The sequence below is a fragment of the Apis mellifera genome, linkage group LG8 (genome assembly GCF_003254395.2).
Source record: "Apis mellifera strain DH4 linkage group LG8, Amel_HAv3.1, whole genome shotgun sequence".
In the NCBI taxonomy this organism is placed as follows: domain Eukaryota; kingdom Metazoa; phylum Arthropoda; class Insecta; order Hymenoptera; family Apidae; genus Apis; species Apis mellifera.
In genome coordinates, this window is record NC_037645.1 from 9,718,461 (window position 1) to 9,741,110 (window position 22,650).

The 22,650-nt window shown below is 37.8% G+C and overlaps 1 protein-coding gene across 4 annotated transcripts in view; it reads left to right on the forward strand.

Annotated features, from left to right (window-relative positions):
- The window catches only part of Ecr (ecdysone receptor), a 120,853-nt gene that overhangs the window by 91,514 nt on the left and 6,689 nt on the right, over positions 1–22,650 (forward strand). Inside the window, 1 exon segment of one of the 4 annotated variants that reach the window (NM_001159355.1) lies at positions 7,734–8,468. Coding sequence (NP_001152827.1) covers positions 8,153–8,468 — 316 coding nt within the window. The 5' untranslated portion in view covers positions 7,734–8,152. 4 annotated transcript variants of the gene reach the window in all.

The window sequence follows — 22,650 nt, forward strand, 5'->3', positions numbered from 1 at the left end:
GGAGGGAAAAAAGGAAACAAATCTTATTTTAATAACGTATTCCCGTAATTACTGTTTATAATTACATCTTTTCCACCAATCACCATTAATTACTTTATTTCTTCGTCTCTCGAACATCGAGTAACAGACAGATTAAGAAACATTCTTCATCTTTCTTTTTTTGAAAAATTTAAACGACCAAATTTATTCGAAATTTTTAAAATTTCTAAAATTCTTGGCTGAAAGAGGTGAGCCGCTACCACCGGGTGTCTGTCGAGTTGCAACAAAAGGGAAAGAAGAGAGAGGAGGTGGAAGAAAGGAAGGTGGAAGAAAAGTATTCTTCCATAGAAATCTCTATTTGCAGAAGGAATTTCCCTCCCTCTCTCTTTTTCTTTTTCTTTCTGTCGTTGAACCCTTGTCCCTCGCAGACTCATTCTCCAATTTCTGAAGAAAAGAAAATCTTGTACAACGGTGACCACGGCGTTTTTTGACCAGGGAGCGGACGGTTTAGAAATTCAGCCACTCGCTTCCAGGTCGCGCCGGGGGTTGTCCCCGTTTCTCCTGGCCGTGACCCACCCCGACAGCCCTGGCTGGACGAAGCGACATCCACCAACGCACACGTGCATCCACCAATCCTCCGTCCATCCCTGTGGAAAAACTGTAACAGTGGCTAGCAAACTTTTCTTTTCTATTCGTAATTTGATCCTCGGTGATTAATTTCAAGGAAAATAATTATTCGTCGAAAGATAAGACTAATTGTCTCTTCTTACGAATCGATGTAAGAGTTCAGAGTATAGAATTTGATATCTAATCGTGAAAATTCTCACGTTTTGAGCATCTAATTCTCGTGATGATCAATCGTGTCAAATTTCGCTGAATACAAAAAAAAGAAAAAGAAAAGAAGAGAGAGAGGAAGAAAATTTGAGCAGGTTTGAAAATCGTGGATATATTTCATTATTCAACGATATAACAATATAAGAGTCCAAAATATAGAATTTAATCTAACGATATCGTGAAAATTCTCACATTTTTCTCACATTAATCGTTTCGTTGACTGCATACAAAAAAAAGAAAAGGAAAAGAAGAGAGAGAGGGAGAAAATTTGAGCAGGTTTGAAAATCGTGAATATATTTCATTATTTAACGATATAACAATATCCAAAATATAGAATTTGATCTAAAAAATATCGTGAAAATCGAATTCTCACATTTTCAACATTCAACTTTCGTGATGATCAATCGTGTCAAATTTACCACAGAAAAAAGAAAAGAGAGAGGGAAAAAATTCGAGCAAGCTTGAAAATCGTGGACATATTTCATTATTTAATGATATAACAATATCCAAAATATAGAATTTAATTTAAACGATATCGTGAAAATCGAATCCTCAACATCCATTTCTCGTGATGATCAATCGTGTCAAATTTACCACAGAAAAAAAAAAAAAAGAAAAGAAAAGAGAGTGGAAAAATTCGAGCAGACTTGAAAATCGTGGACAAATTATTTTATTATTCAACGATATAACAATACCAAAATATAGAATTTAACCTAACGATATCGTGAAAATTCTCACATTTTTCTCACATTAATCGTTTCGTTGACTGCATATAAAAAAAAAGAAAAAGAAAAGAAGAGAGAGAGGGAAAAAATTTGAGTAGCCTTGAAAATCGTGGATATATTTCATTATTCAACGATATAACAATATTAATATAAGAATCACATTTTCAACATCCAACTCTCGTGATGATCAATCGTGTCAAATTTATCACAGAAAAAAAAAAGAAAAAGAAAATGAGAAAAATTCAATATTCATTATTCAACGAGATAACAATACTATTATAAGAGTCCAAAGTATATTTAGAATTTAATTTAAACAATATTGTGAAAATCGAATTTTCACATTTTCAACATCCAACTCTCGTGATGATCAATCGTGTCAAATTTACCACAGAAAAAAGAAAAGAGAGAAGGAAAAAATTCGAACAGAGTTGAAAATCGTAGACATTTCATTATTCAACGATATAACAATACCAATATGAGTCCAAAGTATATATAGAATTTAATTTAAACGATATTGTGAAAATCGAATTTTCACATTTCAACATCCAACTCTCGTGATGATCAATCGTGTCAAATTTATCATAGAAAAAAAAAGAAAAAGAAAACAAAAATGAGAAAAATTCAATATTCATTATTCAACGATATAACAATACTATTATAAGAATCCAAAGTATATATAAAATTTAATTTAAACGATATCGTGAAAATTCTCACATTTTCAACATCCAACATCTCGTGATGATCAAACGTGTCAAATTAATCGTTTCATTGACTGCATGCAAAAAAAAAAAAAAAGAAAGAAAAGAAAAGAGAGTGAAAAAATTCGAGCAGGCTTGAAAATCTTGCACATACCATTTCATTATTCAACGATATAATAATACTAATTTATAGAATTTAATCTAAATGATATCATGAAAATCGAATTCTTACATTTTCGCTCATTGCATACCACAGAAAAAAAAAAAGAAAAGAAAAAAAAGAGAGAGTGAAAAAATTCGCTTGAAAATCTTGGAAATCATTTCGTTATTCAATGATATATAACAATATAACAATATAAGAGTCCAAAGTAATATTATGAAAATCGAATTTGAGAATTCACATTTTCAACATCCAACTCTTGTGATGATCAATCCTGTCAAATTTATCACAGAAAAAAAAAGAAAAGAAAAGAAAAGAGAGTGAAAAAATTCGAGACTTGAAAATCGTGGACATATTTCATTATTCAATGATATAACAATATCAAAGTATAGAATTTGATCTAAACGATATCGTAAAAATCGAATTCTCACATTTTCAACATTCAACTCTTGTGATGATCAATCGTGTTAAATTAATCGCTGACTGCATACTACAGAAAAAAAAAAGAAAAGAAAAGAGAGAGTAAAAAAATTCTAGGCTTGAAAATCATGTATATATATCATTTCATTATTCAACGATATAACAATACCAAAGTATAGAATTTGATCTAAACGATATCCAACGATATAAATGTGAAAATTCTCACATTTTCAACATCCAACTTTCATAATGATCAATCGTGTCAAATTTACCACAGAAAAAAAAAAAGAAAGAAAGAAAACAAAAATTAAAAATCGTGGACAAATCATTTCTTTATTCAACGATATAACAATACCAAAGTATAAAATTTAATCCAATGATATCGTGAAAATTCTCACATTTTCAACATCCAACTTTCATAATGATCAATCGTGTCAAATTTACCACAGAAAAAAGAAAAGAAAAAGAAAACAAAAATTGAAAATCGTGGACAAATCATTTCATTATTCAACGATACAACAATACCAAAGTATAGAATTTAATCCAACGATATCGTGAAAATTTTTAACATCCAACTTTCGTGATAATCAATCGTCAAATTTACCACAAAAAAAAAAGAAAAGAAAAGAAAGTTGAAAATCGTGTACATATCATTTCATTATTCAACAATACCAAAGTATAGAATTTAATCCAACGATATCGTGAAAATTCTCACATTTTCAACATCCAACTTTCGTGATGTTCAATCGTGTCAAAAAAGAAAAGAAAATTAAAAATCGTGGACAAATCATTTCTTTATTCAACGACAAGTACTGATCGGCGAGGCCTCGCTTTGAGCAGCCCCTCGATCGAAAAGAAACGGGGGTCGTAGGTCACAGGTTGCGCATCACTGATCCGCGACATTCACCGCGTTTCCCTGTGCGACCAACGTCTATCGCATCCGTGTGTATGCGCGCACCTGGGACACGCGTACGTTTGCACACACACGTAGGCCCAGGTGTGTGTAGGCGTGTGCACCACTGGCGCATGCGCCAGCGCGTATATTTATTCAGGATGTAACAGGTGGATGACGTCACGGCCAGGGTAGCAACCCCCCACCACTCGGGAAAAGGGTGCCCCCCCCCCACTCCATCGAACGAACGCGCCCATTCCGCAACTCGGGGGACTTGGCTCTGGCAATGCGTGTGCAGGGGCAGGCCAAGTTCAATATACAAAGCATTGTTCGTGGCATTGCGTTAACCGTTTCGCCGTTCCTTCGCGTTCCAACGCCTTCTGCTATTTACATCCTTTCTTTCTTTCTTTCTTTCTTTCTTTTTGATATCTATGATTTTCCTCCTCCTCTTCCTTCCTTCCTTCTTTCCTTGTTCCTTCGAGAGAAGAGAAGAGATGTAATTGTCCAATTATTTCCACTGGTCAATTTATTTCCGGCCTTCGGTCTTCTCGGTTCGGTTCGAACGAGTTGCAAGAAAAATGATCGAATCGGTTGATGTCACCGTCCGTTCACGATCCTTGCTTCTTCTTTTCCTTTATCTTATAAAGTGAATAAAGAAGGAGATTCGAAGATTGTTTGATTTCGAGGAAGAATATAGTGGGCGCAGTTTGTTTTCGAACATGGCCATAATAATGCAAGATAGAATGTTGCCAAGTATCGGGAGGAAGGGAAATCTTCCGGGAAATCGATTCTTTGCTTAACCCTGAAGTTAACGCGCTTCTTTCAAATAATCAATTTCGTATAGTAACTAAAACGGTTCGAACTCGTTTGAAAGTAAACCGGATGATTTTGATGGAAAGAAAAATGTGTATAAAAAATAGAGAGAGAAGGAGGGTAATTACAGTCCAAATAAATATCCAAAATTGATCAATGGATAGCATTTATCCGAGGCAATAATTAGAAAATTGAACGCTTATATAAAGTGTGTGATACACGCACGCGTTTCATTAAAGTGTTTCAATGGCGTGTCCAATCGAGTTCCAGGAACGCACAACGAGTTCGATTAGAGTGAAACGAGCTCGGCAGAAATTCTGGCCAATTAAAAGGTACTCTTATCGATTTTCTTTTCAGGATCTTGAACCAGGATTTTCCAATTCAACATCCAGTCTCTGAATTATTGTATTCATCCGGATTATCTCGTGCTGCATACTCTCATATACTCTTTCCTTTTTCTTCTTTTTCTTCTTTTTTTTTATCGTTCCGCCTTACAAGGCACTAGCAAGTTCGCGATAAAAATGCAAACAACAAAAGCCACGTCAAAGGTCATGACGATGACTAAGAATTGGCGATGATAATTCGGCGAGATACAACGTGAAAAATGTTTCGCGCTATTTCTCTCAAGAATTGATTCCTTCCTTCCTTCCTTCCTTTCGTCTCGTTCCAACATTTCGAGATTTTCCTTGACATATTTTCATAATTGGAATTTGTGGAGAGTTTAAAAGATCAATTTAAGAAAATTTTATTAAATTGGAAAATCGAATACGAATTTTTGAAGACAGAACGTTCCTTTCTTTTTTTTTTTCTTTCAGAAAATTATTCGAAAAATACGAGGTTAGATCGAAGTTTTTAATTGCAAAGAAATCAGTTTTCTTGAATTACGAAGGTCAGAATCTGGCACGAAAGGGTTTTTTGCATAAAGTTATCCGTGTAAGAAAATATTTGCGAACTGTAAATATTTGGAAAAAGGAATAATTATCACAGGGGAACGAGCAACGAATTGACGTTACTGTTTATTGTATAATATGTTACTCTCATGGGAGACATTAAAAACTCGTTAAGATTCATTTTCTGCAATTTTGCTCGACGACTTCAATCTCGAGGAAATAAAGGAAAAAAAAAAAATAGTAAGCTTAAAACTGATACATATACCGAAGTATATAAATTTAAAATAAAAAGGATCGAAGATAAAATAACGGGGGGGTTGAAATTAATATTTATTACCTTTCTGCGAGAAATCAATAAATCCATGAATTATGGTTTATTGAAAGTATTAAAATTATTAAGCAACTCGCGGATGTTTGTTCCGCTATTTTGCGAATGTTTGCAACTCATATTTTTACGAAGATAACCGATCTATATAAAGATATATATTTGTTTCACCAATAATCTTAATGAGCACTTTTCAATACTTTTTTTTTTACATACATTCTGCATATAGACGATCTTGAATTAAGATTTTAAAATTTGTTTAAAATGAATCGATTTTATTATGGACAATAATAAAAAAACTTTCCTTTTACCATTGTAAAAAATAAAATCTGGATATCACAAAGTAATATAGCATATGAAACTAAATTATATCACGAGCGATCGTAACCATTTACCGTAGAAAACGTAATACTAACGTAGAGTAAAATGATGCTGCAGATGTTTGCCCGTAAAGAAGGGAAAATTAACGTAGTAGGTGGAAAACGTCGAGGCCGTAGCGCAGAAAATACTGCGTTTGCGCAGCGCAGGTATGGGGCACCTTATAGTGCAGGGTACGCGCGACAGTGAAAGTAGCGAGAAGTCGGGCGCTGATTGGTCGGTTGGCGGCCGAGGTACGTCGGAGCCTGGCGGGCACCCTCGTGCCTGCACGGCCAGGCCGTACGCCTTCAGTCAGTGGCGGACCGTAGACTTGGTAACATCGTTCGGCGTTGCGCACATGTGTGTACGTGTTAACACGCAGCCTGCCATCTACGAGATAGAAAAAAAAGGAAGAACAAAACTGAAGAATAAAGAGGAGCTCACCCAGCATTCACGCGTGTGCGAGTGTTTAAAGTGTGTATCTCGTGTGTCGACGATTGCATTATCGGTAATATCGCCGGCAGAGTAGTCGCGTTGTAAAATTTGTGTGCAACACGCGCGTGTCTGTGTGCGTGTGTGCGTGTCTATATGCCCCCAAGTGTGACGTAACGCGTCGTTGCTACATCGTCGTCGTGTTTTGTTTATGCGTCGTACAATCGAGCTCTCGCACGATTGTCGTCAATGCACACGTGCATATCGTGGACGAGCGCTGCGCGTTCTGTGCAAAGCTCTCGTAAAGTGAAACGAGAAAGATGTCTTCTTCGCGTCTCTTTCGATGATCCGTTCCGCGGTGATCGTTCCGGAGAAGAGGAAAAAAAGAGAGAAAAAGATATGAAATTGTTGTCGTCGTAAAGGTGGTTGTCGCTGGTGGAGATAAGAGTGCGTGCGTGTATGTGTGCGTGGTCGCACCAAAGAGAAAACGAGAAAGTAGAAAGAGAAAAGGATACGGAGGAAAGAAACTCGGTCGTAGAAAAGGAGTGAGAGAGAGAGAAGGTTGGCGAAGACGGAGCAGCGTGGAGGAAAACGAGAAGAAGGAAAGAGAGAAAGAGTGGCGCATATCAGCGTGACGGAAAAGTGGAACGAACAAGAAAGAGACTCGCTCGAACGAACGTACACACGTTCTGCTTGTGACCTCGATACACGGAGTACCGACTGTCCGTTCTCGTCGATCGTGCGCAGCCTCAGATACGGAGAATTTCGCCAGTGAAAATCATGCATTTCTACCACGGCTATTCGGCTGGTTGACGTTCTCGAACAACGCGGCGTGCCTGCGATAGAGAAAGATAAACAGGCTTGCTCGCTGGCTGCCTGTACGTCATCTCTCTCTCTCTCTCTCTCTCTCTCTCCTTCCCTCTCTCCCTACCGTCCGCGTCTACTGCGTTCCCTTTTGCGCGATCGTGACCCCGTTTCTTCGATGACCGACACTCCGTGGCTGCTTGGCCGCCATTAGAGGAGCCGAGAGCAGGGGAGAGAGAAAGAGAAACGAGAGCAACCGAGGCGAAACGAAGACGATCGTAGTCTCCCGTCACGAGCTCCCTGCCTACGTTCCACACACGTACAGCCGTTTATCGCGCGTACACGCGCACACACAGAGGAACGGCCTCCGACGATATATGTGTTCGTGCGGCGTGGTATCGCGGTATAGAGGAAGAGGGACACGAGGAAAAGCAGCGCGGCCAAGCGAGACGGACGATGCGTGAGAGCTCGGGGACCATGGACTCTTGACAGTGAATCGATTCTCTCGCGCGCTGCCCTGACCTCGTATTCCTTGCCGCAATTTCGGTCGACGAACGAATTATCGAGGTCAACGACTAGCGTGGTAGTAGTAGTAGTTTCTGTTACCGTAAACAGAGTGTTACGTTGCACTGAGAGGAAAGGAAAGGAAAAATCTGAGGGGATAATCTCGTTTTTTTTTGAACGGGACCACGGTTTTCAGTGTGGTCGCGCGTGCAACACAGTGATATTTTCTTTTCCCCCGACGGAAGTAACGAGGAAAATTGGGACGGTGGAGTCGAGGGAACAGGGAACGGTGATCCTGAAGGTGGAGCAGGCTGACGAGATGCTGCAGACTGTGCCCCGTGTGCCTGTCGCGGGGATCAAGCGGCGATGGGGTAACAGGCACGCAGGAAGTCTGCAGGAGTCGAGCCCAGAGGTTTCGAGCAGCGGCGTGCTGTCGCCACCGCCGAATTTCCAACCCTCCACGCCGGAGAGCGCGGTCGTAAAGAGCGAAGAACTCCAGCTGTGGGATCTGGACCTTCATCGGGGCCTGCAGACGAACGGGGATCATTATCGGGCTACCATCACCGCCACGACCACCACCACAGTGTTGCCAACGGTCACCGATCCTGCCTCGCCATTCACCACCCCCATCGAAGGTTTGTTGCACTGGTGACTTTTCTCTCTCCGTCGTTTACCGCGTCGTTACGCGAGTAAGAGAATCGTTGGACGCTTGCGCTCGAATTGTCGCGCATCAGGACGCTTTTGCCTACGTCATTCTTTTCGAAACAAAAATTATTCTTTTTCCTTTCTTGCTTATTTAGATTTTTAAATCGAATCTTTATAGAAATTTTTATAAATACTATGATATTGATATTGATTTAAAGGATTTTTTGTTCAAGAGGAAATCGAACGAAAAGAAAGATTATTTTTCATTCGGAAAACTTTTAATTGGCTAGAAAAGAGAAAAAAATAAAGTATTAAATTTAATACGCCTCTTATAATTAGCAATATTATTCTCTTATTTCTGCGTGATGAAAAAAGAAGAAAAAGAAAGAATTTTAATTTTAATTGCAACTTTTCTCCACCTCGATGTTTTTTATTTATTACGATAAACGGAATAATCATTTTTCCTTTTAATTCCGATTTAATTTCAAATTATAAATCAATTTATAAAATAACCTCGATTATTATTGTAAAACTTTTTTTTTTTTTTTTCCAACTTTAATTAATTCCATTCGTTGAAAAAGAAGGAACTTGAGAACAATTGAAGTAAAAAATGTGCTCGAGGGATCGAAAGTCGAAGAGTTGACCGCCTCTAAACCAGCCGATAAACGTCCTTTAAAGGTGATCGACCTACACACGTTCAGCAGCTCCTCTCGATGTTTCGTTAGAAAGCGACGAAACTGGTGTGTTGTTGTTTTCTTTTCCTTTTTTTTTCTCTCTCTCTCTCTCTCTCTCTCTCTCGAAATACCAGGCGTGCCTATTTTTACCTGGTTTCCTTTTTCTCCAGCGGGAAATCGTGTCGAGGCCGATCGAACCGGATCGAAAAAGCGAGAAACGACGTCCTCATAGGACCCCGTAACGGCATTCGTCATCGATTGCGCCATGTTGCACCATACCTGGCGCCGATTGCACAATTCCACCATCTTTCTGGCGTATCCGTTTCTTTTTTATTTCTCCGTCGATATTCTTTTCGTTCGTTCGCCCCCTTTTTTTAATTTCTCGCTTCAACGTTTTATCTCCCTCCTCCCCCCCTCTCCCTGTGTTATCACTGTGTTACGACTCGTTGCAGTGCACAGACTTCCTGAAATCTCAATTCTTTTTTTTATATATTACGAGGAAGTGTGAAATAAAAATTTTACAGCTCTTCGTTTTGTCCATGCTAGGGAATTTTTCTATACGTGTAAATAATAATTCTAGTATATTTATAATGCTTTGGTAATTTGAATTAAAATTCTTTTTCTGATTCTTTTATGAATCGAAAAGAGATTCAATATTTATCTTATGATGACTGATCTCGATGGATGGCAAGTTTTTTTTTTTTGATTGTCTGAATCTGTTTGACGAGTAACAATGAAATATTTGAATCGATCGATACTTAAAAATTGTGAAATTGGTTGATTGCTCGAAACAGCATTTTCCACGAAGAATGATCAATCTTTTGAAAACGTGAAGGTTTACGTTCGTATAAGATTAATTAAAATTGCACGAAACGTATTAAAATTATTTCCTGGAATGTTTAATTATCGATTTCCGTAACTGTGTAATTTAATTATCGTAGATCATTGCATCCAAGACGTGACGTACACGATGACGCATTTTATATATATACGCAACTCTGTCGTTTGTTTCAGTTCAGAAACTTACTAGTTCTCTTATTTTATCACAATGAGTCAACATCCTCTAATTAAGTCCGATTAATTTATATTTATTCGATTAATGCAATTCGAAGAGATTTTGAAAATTTCTAAATTAATTCATGATCAATACTTTATTAAATTTACTTTTTTTTATTATTTTTAAAAATATGGAAAATTATGTATAAATATCTCATTGGCCAGAAAATTTAAGCTTCAAAGTATAATAAATCGTAAATTTTTGGATAAATTTCTTTATATTAATAAAATAAAATTCGACTCGGTTCAAACAATAAAAATTCTAAGCCATAGAAAATGTTTAATTCGAACGATCGATTAATTTCGACGATTTTTCAACGTTGAAATCCCGTGTATCGATAAATTTCTCGAATGAACGAGAGCGACGAACATCTTCCCTCCCCTTCCTTCTCGATGTTTCGTCTCATTATTTTCATTCTCTTCTGCTCTGCTTCAACGGGTTTATTGCATCGTGTGACGTGTGTCCACCGCCGGTATGTATATATCAGCTTTAAATAACACGTTGTGTCACGTATATGTCAGTGCTCCGCTCGCGGTGGGACCATTGTGTTTTCGTTTGCAGTCGCGGTACCGATGACCCGGAAACTAGGTCACGGTCCTTCGGTTTTTCCTCCTGCCAATGATTCACCACAAACAGGTTATTTCTTCTTATCTTATAACATTTTTTTTTCTTTTCTTTTTTCTTTTCTTTTTTTTTTTTTTCGATCTTTATACAAGATCTGACGCAGAAAAATTTTGTAAAAAAAATTTCTTACTCTATATATATATAATGTTCTATTATTATACGTTCTAGGGAATTATCTATCGCGAATTGTTTTATTCTTGGCAGTTCTAGGGAGTTTTTTTCTTTTAATCTGGAAATAGAATAGTTGGACTCTATAATAAGTGGATTTACTTTGACGAAGATTCGATTCTAGGGAATTATTTATCGCGTGCTGTTCTATTCTTGGAAGTTTTAGGGAATTTTTTCTTTTGATCTAGAAATAGAATAGTTAAACTTTATAATAAGTGGATTTACTTTAACGAAGATTCGATTCTAGGGAATTATTTATCGCGTGCTGTTCTATTCTTGGAAGTTTTAGGGGAATTTTTTCTTTTGATCTAGAAATAGAATAGTTAGACTCTATATATAAGTGGATTTACTTCGATAATAATTGAAGATTCGAGAAAAGTTCTAGGGAATTATTTATCACATGCTGTTCTATTCTTGGAAATTCTAGAGAATTTTTTCTTTTAATCTAGAATAGTTAAACTCTATAATAAGTGGATTTACTTCGATGATAATTGAAGATTCGAGAAAAATTCTATTCTTGGCAGTTCTAGGGAATTTTTTCTTTTAATCTAGAAATAGAATAGTTAAACTCTATAATAAGTGAATTTACTTCGATGAAGATTCGAGAAAAGTTCTAGGGAATATTTATCGCATGTGTTCTATTCTTGGCAGTTCTAGGGAAATTTTCTTTTAATCTGGAAATAGAATACTTAAATTCTATATATAAGTGGATTTATTTCGATGATAATTGAAGATTCGAAAAAAGTTCTAGGGAATTATTTATTGTGTGTTCTATTCTTAGCAATTTTAGGAAATTTTTTCTTTTAATCTAGAAATTGAATAATTAAACTCTACAATAAATGGATTTACTTCGATGATAATTGAAGATTCGAGAAAAATTCTATTCTTGGAAATTCTAGGGAATTTTTTCTTTTAATCTAGAAATAGAATACTTAAATTCTATATATAAGTGGATTTATTTCGATGATAATTGAAGATTCGAGAAGAGTTCTAGGGAATTATTTATCGCGTGCTTTCCATTCTTGGAAATTATAGGGAATTTTTTCTTTTAATCTAGAATAGTTAAACTCTACAATAAGTGGATTTACTTCGATGATAATTAAAGATTCGAGAAAAGTTCTACGCGTATATTCTATTCTTGACAGTTCTAGGGAATTTTTTCTTTTAATCTAGAAATAATTAAACGAAAGAAAAGTTCTTCTTTCGAGTTAATTCGATGGAATTATTTATTATGTACTGTTCTCTTGGAAATTCTAAAGAATTTTTTCTTTTAATCTAGAATATTTAAACTCTACAATAAGTGGATTTACTTCGATGATAATTGAAAATTCGAGAAAAATTCTATTCTTGGAAGTTCTAGCGAATTTTTTCTTTTAATCTAGAAATAGAATACTTAAATTCTATATATAAGTGGATTTACTTCGATGAAGATTCAAGAAAAATTCTAGGGAATTATTTATCGTGTATTCTATTCTTGGCAATTTTTGGGAATTTTTTCTTTTAATCTAGAAATAGTTAAACTCTACAATAAGTGGATTTACTTTGATGATAATTGAAGATTCGAAAAAAATTCTATTCTTGGAAGTTCTAGGGAATTTTTTCTTTTAATCTAGAAATAATTAAACGAAAAAAAAGTTCTTCTTTCGAGTTAATTCGAACGAGCTAACCGCCTAATATTTAGCGAAATAATAACCGAAAATGTTTAGAAAATTTTTCAATCGAAAATAAATGCCTCGAATATTTACAATTATTTTAAATATATCGATCGAATCGAAAGTCTTCCACCGTTTCTTTCGTTCGATAATAATAATCCTCCTCCCAATTCCCCTACAGTTCTCTTCCTACAGTCGAGTCGAGTGCACGCGGTTGCATTCGTTTCTCGACGATTCGCCCCGTAAATCGAGATTCCAGATTGCTTCCTCGAAGCGCGCCGAATGATACCACCTCGTCGAAATGGGTCATCGAATTCCACACGCGGGACAATATCGATCGCCTCGTTCGTACGCGCTAGATTCGTGTGGGATTCGTAAATATTCGGCGGCGGACCGTTAGACGTTAGGCGTTGTCGGCCGTGTTGTGTTGTGTACCCGAGAAACTGGCCGGGCACGGAAAAAGAAACGATTCGAAACCACTCGTTCCGAATCGTGCCTCGTAACACACGTAACCGTTCTCTCGAAGGAGACTCGATAGAGGACGAAGGAATTTTGTTTCTTTTCTCTACTCTTTTTTTTCCCTTCCTTTCTTTCTCCCCCTCCTCCCATTATTGTTTTGCTCGCTCGACTCGTATTTAGGAATCTTGTATATCGTACGGTATATATATATATATCTCGAGAGGGGAAGGGGAAAAAGTATCGGTTAATACAATATTTATTTCGTATCATATAATTTTATTTTATAATAACAGTGTGTTCTTCGAAGTATAGAAAGGAAGATCGATTCGATTTTGTTCGCGTTTCTACGTTTTTTGTGTTCAGATTGTTCGACTCGTAAATTAAAATTTCAAATTTTCGCTCGATCGAAATTTATTTGGAATTATATAAACAAAATTATAACCGTTCGAGGTATAAACGAGGTATATATATCGCAGCAATGTATGGGTAGGTTTTTTTAGATAGGTCACACACTGTTTGCTCGAAGGAATAATATAATCGAAGAATTGTTTTCCATCGGCCGGTGTCTTTATTTTTCGCGATTATTAGAATTTAATTATTCAGATTATTCGATCCAACAATAGATTTTCGCTGATCCAGCGTTTCACAGACATTCGAATATTCCGACCTTGATATATCCAATGTTTTCGAAAAAAGAAAAAGAACAAGAAATAAAAATATCTTATTTTAATATCTTTTTCCATATTTCGGTCACGCAAAACGCTAATTTCACCGCTAATTTAATTTCGAATATATGGAATATTCCTATTTGCCTTTCAGTTATGGACGAACGTAAAAAGGAAGAGAAAAGAGGATGAAAGAACAAAAAGTAGTAGGAGGAGATCCGTCTCGTAATTTGCAATCATTGCGCGCAATTCTTCGCAAGTAATTAGGAAAGTTCCAGAGAATTGTATTTGCGCGATGTGAAAGGACGCAGCCGCGAAAATTTTTGCACGTTTTTCGACGTTTTTCGATTCCGAGTCTCATTAATTTCCGCGCCAAGCTTTGCTCGTCCAATTCGCACGTCTGCGACGCACCAGGGCGAACGAACCGTTGACGATATATTTATATTTTTTTTCTTTTCACGAAATATCGTATCGCAAAAATTTCGATTGATTAACAAACTCGGTGAAAAAAATATTCGTTGCATTTTCGTTTTTCGAAAATGTTGTTGTTATTAAATTACCGATAATAAAAAGAGAAAAATTTGACGATTATTATTATTCATTATTATTTATTATATTTATTATTTATAAATTTCAATTATTTCTTAAAGTTCAATTTAAATTTGAATTATAGAAATATCCGATTTTTTTCTTCTCCTTTTTCCCGATTATATATATATTAATAGCATCGTCGAAATAAATTTTTATTCAAATAACTATGTAAATCATTTTTACTTGGTACGTAAAAGTCGTTTTGTTTCCTTTATATTTATTCTCGCTCGTTGGAAAAGATGATAAATATTTTTAATGAAAATTAAATTTTCATGTGTAAATTTTTTAAGACGTTCTTTTTTCTTTTTTTTTTTCTTCGAACACACGATTTCATTCTTCTTCCAATCTTCTTCGTGTATGTATTTTTTCGGAGGGAGGGGAGGGGATGGGAGGGATGACTAATAATAGATAGCGGAATAACATGTGATATTAAAGGAGATTTGAATGACGCTGAATAACGCGCAAATTGCATTTCGTCTTCCGAAGACGAATACAATTTTACAAGGATTCGTTGCTATGCTTAATTCGTTTCGTGCAAATTACCACCGGAGCCCCATAAAATATTTAGATTTAATTCTTCGCTTTTCTTTGTTTCGTCACGTTGACAAATCGCCGGCAGAAAGCGAGTTTGAACGAGTTTTTTAAATTTCGTTTCCGTGAAAATACGCAGTTGTTGTACTTTGTTGTGATTTGTTTAAATAATTTTTTTTCAAATTTTTCTCTCATTTCCTTCGACTCTTAAACAACGTCTTAAATTTACACAAAATTTAATTTTCATTAAAAATCATCTTTTCCAACTCGAGAATAAATATAAAGGAAACAAATTTTCAAACAATAGATCAGATCGATATATCATACGAGAATAATTACGAGTCTTGATTAAAAAAAAAAAAAAAAAAAAAATATTTGTTTCGTCGTGTATTCCTTCGCGAGATGCTTCTCAGCACGTACATAATAAGAGGTTACGGAAAGGGAGGGGAAGGGCCAAATTAAGGTAGGGAGAGGGGTAGGGGAGGGAAAAAGAGAAAAAGGCAGGAAGAGGTCAGTAGGTCACTCTCACTCGAGAAAGAAGAGGCTCGATCGCTTGGAAGGAAAGGACGCGATAATCCGATGTATCAGGTTGTACTTTATAAGGTGATCGAGTTTTTTCTCTTTCTTTCTCTCTCTCTCTCTCTCCTTCCTTCTAAATCGAGGTCTCCTCCTTAGCTTGGGGTATCCACGTGCGTTGTTTCCGACCGAACTCGAAACCGTGTCGTAATGGGACGACGAGTTCTCATTTAAATTTCCAAGACTTTTCGTCATCCGACGGGTTTAACGTTGATTTTTATTTTTTTCCTTTTCTCTTCAAGAGAAATCGATTTTGTAATTCGTATTACGCACGAATTAACGAAGAGAGAGAGAGAGAATTATAATCGAAACTTAAAGAAACTCTATTTTCAATATTAACAAATATTCTCATTAGACGATATATTAGGCAACGTTGGTTCCACCGAACGTACGTAAAACGCGCGTCTAGTTAATCGATAATTTCGTTATCTTCCTTTCCTACCCAAACGCTTCGCCGAGAGCGGTGGAAAAAACTGAGCCGAAAGATCGGTGTAAAGTTTCAGGTCGGAAGAGTGGGGGAAAGAGCGAGCGAGCGAGCGAGAGAGAGAGAGAGAGAGAGAGAGAGAGAGAGAGAGAGAGAGAGGGAAGGAGGAAAAAAAGCGTTCTCTCGATACTCCGTTGGATCCGTAGCAACTTTTCCTTCGAACGCGGGAAAACTACTTTAGAATTAAATAAACCTGAAGCAACAAAACGAGCGGCGGCCAGACAGTGGAAGTGGGTCGTCGTCAGTGGTCGTCAAATGGTCGTATCGTGTGTGAGCGTGCGCGGTCGCGTGTATCGGTGAATCGTGTAAGGAATGGTAACGAGCCACGTAGTACACGGGAAACGATATCAACCCGTGAAACGATGGTTCTCAACCGTCGCGGTTGCCTTGGAGATTATCGAATCCCTCGAAAATATATATATATATATATATATATACACACCACGCAGCTCGTCTAATTGAAGACAATCGCCTTTTTAGAATCTTTCTTCGTTTTCTTCAAACTAATCGTTTATCGGTAAAGTATTTTTTTTTTTTTTTTTTTTTTTTAATCGAATTCGAAGATCATAAGTAGTCTACGTTTATTGTTATATGAAAAATGAAGCGAAAGAAAAGCTTGCAGCTGTTAGATAGAGTTTACATTGGCGATTTGATTAATTCGATTAATAAGTGGGGCAGCGAGGGGAGGGGCTGAAAAGTGACGTTAAAGGTACTTGCAAGAAAATGTGACGGTGAAAATAAGTCGGAATTGGCTGGCTATCAAGCAGGGAGTAATTAGAGTAGCTAGGGTTAAAATACACCGGTCTATATTCAGAGCCTGCACACCACATCTCGCGAATGCCATTCTGCGTCAATCGGATTGTGTATATTGTTCCCTTCGGCAAACATTGTTGCGTCGGGGAGCACGAATGATGCCGTGCTCTTTCGATATCTCGTCTGACGTGCGGACGATCCTTCTTTCGACCATTTCAACTGTCGCTTAATAATTATTAACTGCAATTCCAATTTTTAAACACCGTCACCACTCGATTCAAAATTTCTTTCGAATCGGTTCGTGTTTATCGGAGAAAAATAATTATTACATTGCAATATAACGCTCGATAAACGGATAAATGGATAAAATAAAAAGATATAAAGAGATACAATTGTAACAAACGTAACGATTCCAACTCGCCACCACGTGTCTGGACGTTAACGCGTCTATTTCCAACGCGATTGAAAACGTTAGTCACCGGGCCGAAAATACGTTATAAACGAGCGAGATCGGAAATCGAATTTTCGTTAAATTAATCGCTCGATGATCGGCGATCGGTGAAACTGAAAAGCGAATTTTCATTTTCACCTGGAAATGAGTCAACGTTTCTGGCAACGTGCCAAACTTGAGTCGCCAGTTTTTAACCAAGTTTACCAAGTAGACCAAAGTTTCGCAAGCGCGAGACACCCGCAGAGAGTGATTAATCGTTACGTTCTTGTCACATTTATTACTTTCACGGCAAACGACGACGTCGCGCTACGCGCGTTTCGTAGTAGTTTATTCAACTCTATGCCTCGTTCCATCCATCGTTCGGGCGCGAATATCAAGCTCGAATTTTTCTTCGTTTCGGTTGAAAAGAAAATTAATTTCCAATATTCGAATTTCTCTCGATTCCAAATTTTTTTTTCTTCTTTCTAGAATCATTATTACTACCTATATAGATATAATATTGGATGAAATTATTGGGATACGCTCGTTAAAAAAAAACGTTTAAAAGCACGGAAAGAGAGAGAGAGAAGAGGCAGCGAGTTGGGAGACCCTGGGACGGTATGCACGTTTTCTCTGTGCTGGCACGAAGGTGGTATTCCCTCCGGTAAAAGTACCGTATCCGGTATGCCCGCGTGGCGACTTTCGCGTAACAGACTGTCCACGATCTGTGACAGGAACCTGTAAATCAGAATGGATCGTAAAGCTCGTAGGGTACTCAAGTCGCAAACCAATAACGTGGCTCGATAGCGCGCCTAACCAACTCGCTTTAACATCGCCATTTTGTCCTTGGCGGGGCACGATAAGAAAGATCCAAACGTGTAAAAATTTTCTTTCCCAGCTGATAACCGAAAATTATTTTATTTTGGACCTTCCTTCTCTCTCTCTCTCTCTCTTATTGAATATATATATATATATGAAGGATCGTGACTGTACGCGTCGCGCGCAGATACTCTCCCCCCCCTCCTCTCTCGGAGAGGAGTCGAGCTCCTCGCCACTCTAGTTCAAGGATAAATTCTATCATGGCCAGAGAGGCAGTGTCACGCTCAGCTGAACCCACCGGCGGTTGCAATGAAACGCTTGGAAATCATTTTGTTCCATTAACTTACAACAACTCCGTTTTACCGCGTTCCACCAGTATTATCCCCCTCGTGCAGGGTTTTTCAACACCGGTTGAACCTCACCAAACTTGTTCCACGTACAATAATCGATATTCTCTCTCTCGGAGATAGAATAATGTTTCTCGTGAGAAAAGCATTTTTTCTTTAGATAAAGATAAGTATATAGTATAATTTATTTGATATAAATCGTGTTAATTGAAATTGCGTGAGATTAATGAAGGTTGGATTAATTTTAAAGAAAGAAACGCGCGTGGAAAAGTAAAAAGAAATGGAGAGGAGGGGGGAGGATTTCGAAAGTGGGAAATTAGCCAGTCAGTCGCCACTCAGGGAGCACATATATAATATTTTTCGACGGAATCTGGAAAGACGAGGTGGGTTAAAGAGCCGCGGGTGAAGTTTCAACATACGAAGCGAGCGAGCGGCCCACGAAGCGGGAATACGAAATGAGTTTTTCGAGGCCTTCAAAGTCGTCCACGACGGTTGCGTAGGATTTCGTTCCAACGAAAATAAATTCGTGGCCGGTGATTCATGGATTTCCTGTGCGCGTTTTTCGTGCGACCGTTCTCCACTTGTCCCTTCCATCCACGATCCGCAGCGAACAATAGGATCCTCCTAGTCTTGAATCTTTTTAAATTCGTCTTTTTTAATTTTTTTTTCTTTCTTTAAGAAGACTCGAAAAATCGGAAAGAGGAGAATAATTTTTTCGAAATCGTGTCTCGGAATGGGAATGGAATTTTTCTTTTCTCCTTTTCCCATGCAACTGCGCCCATGTTTACCTTCTCTAATTGCGAGGATGACCGTTCGCGTGTTTGGCCACGTCTTTTTCCTTTTTGTTCCCAGATCTTATCTGATCGTAATACCGTGACCGGATATGACATCCATTAGTTACGTTTGTGTGTGTGTGTATCGGAATGGAAACACCGATGGGATTGCCGTCATTTAAAGGGACTGGGCAGCAGAGGGTAGGACAAGGTCGCGCGCGCGCTCTCGTTTCCACCTATTTTGCAACGCAGGATTATTATTGTGGCTGAGCGTATATATATATATATATATATACGTATAACACGTATGTACATACATACATATACATATATATAATACATGTACACGTCCTCATAAAATTCCTGGCGAGGCGTCGATAAAATAAAATGAAATGGGAATTTTTTGCGCCGAGGGTAGAGAAGGAGAGAAGATGAGAGATAAGAAAGAAGAATTAGTAGCCTGGGCGAGGAGCAGTTAAATGGGCACGCGGCGAGATAGCCGAGGCGGCCGCGCAAGGTGGATTATTCCGAGAAGCGGGGGGGGAGGGGCGAGATCGTTGCACGCGAATTTCATAATTCGCCCAATATTATTTTAGCCGTGGTAGAGCCGATGTGACGATGCTGAAATCACGAGCGAGAGCGCGTGCGCGTGCGATGAATTTTGAAACGTCGAAACGATACGCAGCGGAGCCGCGGCTATGAGAAATGTGACGAGAATGAAATAGAAGGCTGGTGGAATAAACGCGCGTGTATTCCGTGGAGACCTGAATGATAGTCAGTGGCGTTAGAGCGATGTGCCGCTAGTCGTCCATCTTGTCCCAGCGTCGTAGTCACTTCGTCCTCGATCCTGTTGCTCTTCCCGTACGCTTGCTTATTCAACGAAAAAGTTTCCCTAAAACTTTTTTTTTCTATTTTTGGAACAGTTGTGATCTGATGAGAATCGATCGATCGATTTATTCAACTTTTTTTTTTTTTCTTCCTTCAGTTTCGTCATATCGATTTTCATATTCTTGTACTACTACAACGTGTAACGTTAAAAAATTCGACGATCTACTCCAATCTCAACTCCCCGACTTGCCGAGAACTCTCTCCGAGAAGAAAGAAGAACTTTGTTAAAAAGTTGCTCGAGGGGAAAAAAAAAAAAAAAAAAAAGAAAAACTACTAAGATAAATTTCTCCGAGATCGAGAATTCATAAACAAACGAAAACGAAGGAAAAAGAAGAAACAGTCTCCGGTCTCCAAGTTGAACACCAGAGCCCCTCTCCCCTCCCCCTCCCCCCTTAAAATTGCCGGTGTGCAATGCGAAAGGCTGGGGTGTGAATGAGAAACCGCCAAAAACCGCAAAAGAATAGCAGCAGTTCTGGTTACTCGCCTCTGCCAGTCAACAAGAAGGAACTCTATCCCAGGACGTCGTTCTCGTCGCCTCCTCTTCCCCTCTCCCCTCCCCTCCTTCCCTCCTCATAGAAGAAGGAGAGTGGAATAGAGGCTCGGCTGCAAGAAGCAGTGCTCACTGGCCCGTTTTAGCTTTCCTCTGTTGGCAAGAGCGACAGCACGGATCGGTAGAGACGAGGCGAGCAGGCGAAAGGAGAAGGACAGGCGAGAGGGAAAGAGGAGGATCGGTGTGTCGGTGGAGTGCGGCGGGCGGGCGAGGCGGGAGGGGAGGGGCGAGCGAGCGAGCGAGCGACGAGGAGGAGGGAGGGAGGGAGCCGGTTGCGCGACGGAGAGAGAGAGAGACGGAGAGAGGGAAAGAGAGGCGAAGACTCGCTGTCTGTTAGGCGGGCCAGCAGGATCGAGAAGGACGCGTGCTAAGGAACGTGGACGCGTGTAGAGAAGAGAGGTACCTGCGCGGCTACACACAGTCACAGGCATCCAGCCAGAGTCAAGGCCGCTCACTGCTCCGCCGTGAGAGAGCTACTAACCAGCACGGAAACTTTGCTGCGTATAGAGTATAGAAGGCGAGCGGCCGGCCACGTTGAGTCGTCGTCGTATATAGCGGTTGTACAGCAGGAGGCTTTTCTAACGCTCGCTAGATTGTGTGATCCTCCTAGATTCTGGAGAAACCGACGCTCTGCGATCGAGTTTCCTACTACGTGTCGTTTGCTACTTTTGCTTCCGATGCTTTCGATGACCGAGAAGAAATTTTTCCCCCTCCCTTCCCACTTTTACGAGCAATAATAAAAGTTGCTATCGTTAATTGAATTTCCTAGTTTTTGAGGATTATTATTATCGTTCTTTTCTTTAAATATTTTCATTTTATATTTTTTTTCGATCGGTTTTATATATATATATTTATAATCTTATATATAGTTTGATCTTATATATAGTTTTAGGTATAAGGTATCGATGTTGGAGTCGATGTTATTTTCGCAAGCGCGAAAAGACGAGATGATTTAGAGTTTTGTTGAAATTTTCAAACACTTGTCGGTTCGAACGTTCGGATAAGTTTTAGAGAAGCGAGAACAGTGAAATTTCGTGTTACGGGTTTAAAATAAACTTCCAGATGAGTTCACTGCGCCTGTATTGCACGTATGATCGAACTCGTGTGGTATGCTAGTATGCCTCGGACTTGCCTCGAAATTCTGTTTAGGAATTCGAGGAAGGAATCTAGAACGTTTGGCATTGTTGAATAAGTAAAGATAGAATTCGATCAAATTTTGCTTGCCATTCAAATTCTAAGCAAGATTTAACCATTACTAAATCGAAATATTACTCGTCCAAGCACGAATTTTAACAAGGCGGGGAAAAGAAACTCTTTAAATAGGGATCGAAGCGTTTTTTGTACTTTTTTACGGGGAAAAAAAAGTTATTGTCGCATCGTCGCATGAATTCAAACTGTTTAGAACTACAGAGAGATTCCAGACTCTTTCTTCGAGCCCCTCAGACTATGATTCTCCATCTTGCACTCTATAAATACACAGGCTTGAAAAGAAGTCAGTGTCAAGGTCAGCGGCAAGATAGCTGTAAAGATTCTTGCAGATTATTCATACAGGATGAATCTTTTAAATTTCGATTCCTGATTATACATTTAAATTAGAATTTTTTTTTCTTCTTCTTTTTAATTACGATAATTTAAAGAATCATAAAAATTATATTAAATTTTTATCGAAAATAACTTGAATATAAATTACAAAACGATTGTAAATAAAATTCAAAAATACAAAGAAAACTTACAATTAAATATATTATTTAATTTTTCCAAAAAAAAAATACATTGAAGGGGAAAGAAAATAACTTGAATATAAATTACAAAAATATTGTAAATAAAAGAAAACTACAATTAAACATATTATTTAATTTTTCCAAAAAAAAAAATACATTGAAGGGGAAAGAAAATAACTTGAATATAAATTACAAAAATATTGTAAATAAAAGAAAACTACAATTAAACATATTATTTAATTTTTCCAAAAAAAAAATACATTGAAGGGGAAAGAAAATAACTCGAATATAAATTACAAAACTTAGAATTTTTTTCTTCTTCTTTTTTTTAATTGCCATAATTTAAAAAATCATAAAAATTATATTAAATTTTTATCGAAAATAACTTGAATATAAATTACAAAACGATT